At 38.1% G+C, this 7201-nt stretch overlaps 1 protein-coding gene across 3 annotated transcripts; it reads left to right on the plus strand.

Moving 5' to 3' along the window:
- The first annotated feature begins 67 nt into the window (after positions 1-67).
- On the plus strand, positions 68-6806 carry PHOSPHO2 (phosphatase, orphan 2). Of its 3 annotated transcripts, XM_008138594.3 has the most exons (4): positions 68-316; positions 1057-1090; positions 2177-2342; positions 6011-6806. In XM_008138594.3, the coding sequence occupies exon 4, from the start codon at positions 6036-6038 to the stop codon at positions 6759-6761; it is 726 nt and encodes a 241-aa protein (XP_008136816.2). In that variant the 5' UTR covers positions 68-316; positions 1057-1090; positions 2177-2342; positions 6011-6035; the 3' UTR covers positions 6762-6806. The 3 variants fall into 3 exon arrangements, with proteins under 3 accessions (XP_008136816.2, XP_054579420.1, XP_054579421.1); XM_054723445.1 differs by lacking the exon at positions 1057-1090 and having other exon boundaries at positions 6011-6802; XM_054723446.1 differs by lacking the exons at positions 1057-1090; positions 2177-2342 and having other exon boundaries at positions 6011-6803.
- The last annotated feature ends 395 nt before the right edge of the window (positions 6807-7201 follow it).

Here is a 7201-nt window from a genome sequence, read left to right on the forward strand (position 1 = left end):
CTTAGCAACGCCGCCGGAAGTGACGGCAGCTGCCGCTGAAGAGCCGGGAACCTGCCGCCTGCGGCTGTGGGGCCGGAGAGCACAGGCTGCGCCTGCGCGTGAAGCAAAGGCCGGTGCTCGAGTGGGGCGTCCCCACGGACAGGCGCGGGGACGCTCCGCGGGAGCAGGGCGGAGGCCAGCACAGCTGCCGACTCCTGTGCTGGGCCCGCGAGGAGATTCTGGGGGCCCCGGCTGCTGCCGCATCCTCATCCATCACGTGCCTCCGCGGGACGACCCCTCCTAGGTCCCTGCCCTGCCTTCCCGGCGGCCCCGGCAGGTGGGTGGGGAGCGGGGCCCAGGCTGGGGGTGTGCGGCCCGCGGGGCTCCTCGCGCGCGGGCGGGGAAGGGCAGAGCTCTCCCGGAGCTATAGAAACCCCGGGGCTCAGTGACAGAAAATCGATGTTTAAATACTTTGGTTTCTAAGGCGTAATTCGGGCCAGATGGGGCTTAGTTTTTTAAACATAAGAATCTTAAAACTTGGGCCGAAACCGGTTTGGCTCAGTGGATAGAGCATCGGCCTGCGGACTCCAGGGTCCCAGGTTCGATTCCGGTCAAGGGCATGTAGCTTGGTTGCGGGCACATCCCCAGTAGGGGGTGTGCAGGAGGCAGCTGATCCATGTTTCTCTCTCATCGATGTTTCTCTCTATATCCCTCTCTCTTCCTCTCTGTAAAAAAATCAATAAAATATATTTTTAAAAAATAATCTTAAAACTTGGATGTTGTCTCAGAACATCCATATTAGGACCTTTAGTGTATTTAAGTTGCTTGGTGAAGACAGTTAATTGAATGTATTTGGAGGATCAACCAGACCTCGAAGGACACCAGAATCTGTTAAGAGTGGATGCGGGCTTGGTTTCAAAAGATACTTTTCTAACACGTCGAGGAACGAACGATTTCCTGACAAGCTTGTTGGCGACAACGCGTGCTTTTTAGGCACCAAGTCGGAGTTGTTCAAAGTGGAAGGAGTAACGTATTTAATCACTAAAGTTCTGACATAGTTGTACTGTTTTTCTTCAGGTTTTCTATCAGATGTCCCACCATAAGAATGCTGGTAAGGATGAAAGGGATTAATAAAATACTTGGTTTTGTTGTTTGTTGGTTTTTTTGAAGCACAGTTTTTAAAATGTCAAGAACGGGGAAAGAGATTCTACCCTACTTGCACGCTAACAACTTAGCCTGCCACAGTTTTGTAGAAGCTGCGGGACCCTAGGTCAGTCATGAATTACAGCAGGAGCCGTAGTCAGAATATCAACAATTTTACCCCAGTCCCAGGGTCAGAAGTCACCTGCACATGGAGTTAGGCGGAGGAACCCAAATCTTTATTATAATGAACAATAAGCAGTTCCAGGCTACATGTCTTATTTAACCAGTCCTCAATTCTTGGATGTCTATGTGGTTTCTAGTTTCCATTAGTTAAAAGCACATAGGTTATTGTTAGACTATGGAAACATTGCAGATATACAAAATATGTATACTGCTCCAGCTTTGGGGGAGAATAGTTAATAACTATGTTGGGAATTTTAACAAATTGGTTTCAAAATAGATTCACATTCTTTTTTAAAAAATATATATTTTATTGATTTTTTACAGAGAGGATGGGAGAGGGATAGAGAGTTAGAAACATCGATGAGAGAGAAACATAGATGAGCTGCCTCCTGCACACCCCCTACTGGGGATGTGCCTGCAACCAAGGTACATGCCCTTGACCAGAATCGAACCTGGGACCTTTCAGTCCGCAGGCCGATACTCTACCCACTGAGCCAAACCAGTTAGGGCATAGATTCACATTCTTAAAATTGAATCTTTGTGCATATCCTTAATTTTTGAGACTATTATTTCAAATATGCTGAATCTTTGAATGTTTATTGACAACAGAATGTAGTATTTGTCTGTTATTTAACAAATAAAAAGAAAAAGTGGAATTTGTAATTCTCAACATAATCAGAGTAATACTTGTGATTGTATCCACCAGGTAAAAACTTATATTTACATAACATTTCGTTTTGCATTTAAGGTTTGTGTTTAAACAAGATTTTGTTTTTCCTGTTGCCAATAGGTGCTTTTCTGATGTAAGAAAAAATAGCATCATTAGAAAACAAATTTTAAAATATCTTAAATAAGCATTTTTTACTTTTAGGAGTTAAGAAGTCTTTGTTCCTTTGCTCCAAACCAGAAGACTTTGTTACCTGCATATAGAGTAGAGTAATGTTGGTTAGAAACGGGCTGGTGTTGGAAACTGAAGATTGTCATGACTATGACTCTATGCTGAAATAAGATTAATTGTCTTAGAAATACTTAGTTGGGTAAGTATTTTTAATAAAGGTTTATGTTGAGTGGTGAAAAAAATGAATACAAAAATATATGAAATTAAGAAAAGCTCACTTTTAGATAGAAATTAATAGTGGTGGCACTATATTAACTTCAGGCTCATGACATATCTTAGTATTTTTAGGTCAATAGTTCAGGAATTTTAGAAACTTGTAGCTAATTAAATCTAGGCTTGAGGAAATGTTTAACCAACAATGAGTTATACTTGAAAAAAATTTTAATTAAATTTAGAATGCTTAAAAATCATATTTAATTTAAAATATGCCTAGGTACAGTCCTAATGTAATTGTCAACTATGCCTTAATGCTATTTATTACATTGTTTCTCTTCGAAAGTTAATTCTGCACTTAAATCTCTGGGAGCCAGTCAGAGGCAGCTAAATTAGGCATTTGGAGATTCAAGGATACAGAGTCTCAGGATATCACAGGGTAGGGCAGAAGTAGGTCTACACAGTGTTCATTCTTGTAGTATTATTGATTAATTATTGTGTTATTTTTCATACAAACAACTGTAAACCTACTTTTGCCTCACCCTGTATATATCTAAATTCACACAACAGGAGATACCATCAAGATTAATTATTCTCCAGATATTCAAAATTGAGAGATATTGAATACTTACTCTAATGACCTCTACTCTGTTTCACCTGCTGGCTATCTATTTTTTTTTTTAATATATATATTTTTTATTGATTTCAGAGAGAAAGTGGGAGAGAGAGAGAAGCATCAATGATGAGAGAGAATAATTGATTGGCTGCTTCCTGCACTCCTGCATGCCCCCTACTGGGGACTCGAGCCCCCAACCTGGGCATGTGCCCAGACAAGGAATTGAACCAGGACCTCCTGGTTCATAGGTTGATGCTGAACCACTGAGCCACGCCAGCCTGGGCTGCTGGCTATCTATTGTAATAAACCAGAGAATACATGTGGTTAAATGCCATGTTTTCCTTTTTTTTTAAATTAAATTTATTGGGATAACATTGGTTAATAACATGTTTTCCATTTTTATTTGTCTCTTTTTTATTTGTGGGGTTCTTCACTTTTCTTTGTAGAATTTCTTGCTAAAACCTCAGAATGGTTATGAAGTAGATCACAGAGGTATTATTATAGGTAGTGTGTACTTTAACGAGTGTTTTCATGTAATTAAACCTCTTTTTGTTAAAATTACCTTAGTATTTTATTTTTAAACTGATCAATAATCTTTAAATACTGTATTCTATTTCTTAGACACTAGTGTGGTTCTTAAAAGCATGAACTTTGAAGTCAAGCAGACCTGAGTAAAAATTCTAGCTCTGCCATTTAACTAATACTTAACCAACCTATCTAATACTTAAGCACTAGTTTACATATCTTTAAGGTGAGGATAATTCCTATTTAATAGGGTTATGATAGTTAAATGAGATAATTATAAAGTTCTTAGTTAAGTGGTGTATGGTGATCTCACTAAAAATATTACTCTTTTTTTTAAATGGTCTGTACATACTAATTATAGTTTTTACTTGGGTAATCTGTATAATTATTATTTTTACATGATAATATACATTCATACCATCTGTTAACCAATTTATTCTTTTCTCTTGAGATGTAGAGTTGACCTATATTATCTTTTAAAGTAAAAGATTTAAGTAATTGTCATATCATAAGTAATGTGATTACTCAAGTGTGTCCAGATTATTTGGCACTCTGGTCAGGGCATATACCTAGGTTGTGGGTTTGATCCCTGGTCAGGGCGCATACAGGAGGCAACCAATTGATGTTTCTCTCTCACATTGATGTCTCTCTTCCTCTCCCTGGCTTTCACTGTCTCTCTCTCTTTACCCCTTTCCCTTCTCTCTGAAATAAATAAGTAAATAAATAAACGTAAAAATTGTTAACAAAAGTTACTACTAGTTCAGAAGAACTAAACTAACCTCCACTCCAAGTAATTTGGTTAGAATTTCAAGTACAGCATCCTGTAACCATTTAGTTTTAACATTGGCATTGATATTAGAAATTGATTTCAAGCTAAACACTTTTCTTTTTGTTCGCTATTAATCACCATTACACAGGCCAACATACAATAACCAACTTGAGGTATACTTCATCGAGTAGGAGAAATAGCTGATTGGCCCTTGGAAATCCAATCTTCTTATATCAAGTTGAAGTGAATGAAAGTAGACTGTGCATTGAAAATGCTACAAGATTATAGGCCAGACAACTTCAATGAAAGCAGTGTGCTTTTATCATTCCCCAACATTACAAGAGAACTCACCGCCAACTAGAAGCTATTAATCAGAAATAAGAACTATTTTTAAGCAAATTTCCTACCAATTAGTGATGTGAACCCTTTTCTCCTGTCCTACTGGTTTGCTCACTATGCAACCCTTTATCTTTCTCTCTTATCTCTACCCATTACAAACTCAATGATCTTGCTCTCTTTCCCGTACGGTAGAAATATTTCTGTGCTGTGCAATTTAATACTTAATGATATACTGTTTTGTGCTAATCTCTAATTGTTTTAGATGTGCTGTGTATTCTCAACTAGATTGTAGACTCTGAGGCTAGGACCATGTGTCATATTTCTTTGTTAATGCTTTTTTTTTTTTTTAAAGAAACATTAATGTGAGTGAAACATAGATTGGCTGCCTCCTGCACGTCCCCTATGAGGGATCGAGCCAGCAACCCAAGCATATGCCCTAATCGGGAATTGAACCAGCAACCTTTCGGTGCAGGGGACAGTGCCCAACCAACCAAGCCACACCAGCCAGGACTGTTAATGCTTTTTATGCTAAACATGATAGGCACTAAGTAATGTCTTATTGGAAAATCTAAAACTAGTCATTTGTTTTGTACAACTGTGACCAGAGCTCAAAGCAAAAACACTTCATGTCCATGTGGGGTAGAATGTACAGTCACTCTAAACACTTTTTTTAAAAAGTATTTAAAGTTTGAAAGATTTAATGTTATGATAAGTTTTGTCTGAATTTTGGTTAGTACACAGAGACCTATTGTTTAATATGAAGATTATTGTAAATTAGAGGCCCGGTGCATGTAATTCACGCATGGGTAGGGTCCCTAGGCCTGACCAGCAATCAGGGCCAATCCAGGCCTTCAGGCTGCCGGCCAGGGCCTTCCCCAGCTGCCGGCCCCAGGGCTCTCCTTCATTCCGTGCTGCCCCCTGGTGGTCAGCGCCCATCATAGCGAGTGATTGAACTCCCGCTCGAACTCCCTAGGGGACAGTTTGCATATTAGCCTTTTATATATAGAGATATTTTAAACTAATAAGTTTGGCTGTGATGGTAAAAATGACTAATTAGCATACATTTTTCTGTATTATTTTTAAACATTTCTAAATAAGACTGTAAGAGAATAATTGTTTCATTACTTCTCTCAAAAGCTTAATTCTAAATGCTCAAGAAATAATCCCCACAGGATCATAATAATACCGTGGATATCCTTTTTAGATATTCTGTTTTCCATTCACTTAAAATACTCAAATATGATCTTTGCTTCTTAGGCAAATATGCTTAAATGGTGGTCCTAAAATGCTTAATTATTTTAATTTGTTTATTTTCACCCTATGTTTAATGCTCAGTAATGTTTGTTAAATAATAGCTATATATGTAAAACAGAGTATTTAGGGAATAATATTTCTTCTTTTTCAGGGTAACCTAAATCTGTTTTGGAACCATGAAAATTTTGCTGGTTTTTGACTTTGACAATACAATCATAGATGACAATAGTGACACCTGGATTGTGCAATGTGCCCCAGAGAAAAAGCTTCCTAATGAACTACAGGATTCTTATAAAAAAGGATTTTGGACAGAATTTATGGGCAGAGTCTTTAAGTATTTGGGAGAGGAAGGTGTAAGAGAAGATGAAATGAAAAGAACAATGACATCAATGCCTTTCACTCCAGGAATGGTGGAGCTTTTAAACTTCATAAGAAAGAACAAGGACAAATTTGATTGCATCATTATTTCAGATTCAAATTCTGTCTTCATTGATTGGGTCTTAGAAGCTACCAACTTTCATGATGTGTTTGATAAAGTGTTTACAAATCCAGCAGCTTTTGATGGCAGTGGTCATCTCACTGTGGAAAATTATCACGCTCATTCTTGCAATAGGTGCCCCAAAAACCTTTGCAAAAATGTAGTTTTGGTAGAATTTGTAGATAAACAGTTACAACAAGGAGTGAATTATACACAGATTGTTTATATAGGTGATGGTGGAAATGATCTTTGCCCAATAACCTTTTTAAAGAAAAATGATGTTGCCATGCCACGGAAAGGATATACTTTACAGAAAACTCTTTCCAGAATGTCTCAAAATCTTGAGCCTATGGAATCTTGTGTTGTAGTTTGGTCTTCGGGTGTTGAAATAATTTCTCATTTGCAAGTTCTAATAAAGGAGTAATATGCCAACAATTGAAATGTGTACCAGTTAAGATGGGGTACAGCAGCATAAAACTAAAATCCCAAATGCCAGTGGTTTAAAAAAAACAGATTTTTTCCCTCTCACTTAAAGAATTACAGAGGTAAGTATCTCTTAAGGCTGCTATTTTGCTCTACCAATTTCAGCACGTGGCTACCAACTCATGATACAAGATTGTTATTCAAGCTCCAACCCTCATATCAACATTCTATGGCCAGCAAGAAGGAAGGCAGTGAGTTGCATACTCATTTAAATTGCATTGGCCAAAACTCAGTCACAATGCCCCCACCTAATTGCAAGGAAGGATGAAAAATATAGCTTTTATTCCAGATGGCCATATTCCTGGAAAACAGTGGAAAAAAGAGGAGTATAGAATTAAGGTAAGTGCAACTAGTGGTCACTACCAAAGGTGGTTGATAGAT

Source organism: Eptesicus fuscus, chromosome 11 (genome assembly GCF_027574615.1).
Source record: "Eptesicus fuscus isolate TK198812 chromosome 11, DD_ASM_mEF_20220401, whole genome shotgun sequence".
Lineage (NCBI taxonomy): Eukaryota > Metazoa > Chordata > Mammalia > Chiroptera > Vespertilionidae > Eptesicus > Eptesicus fuscus.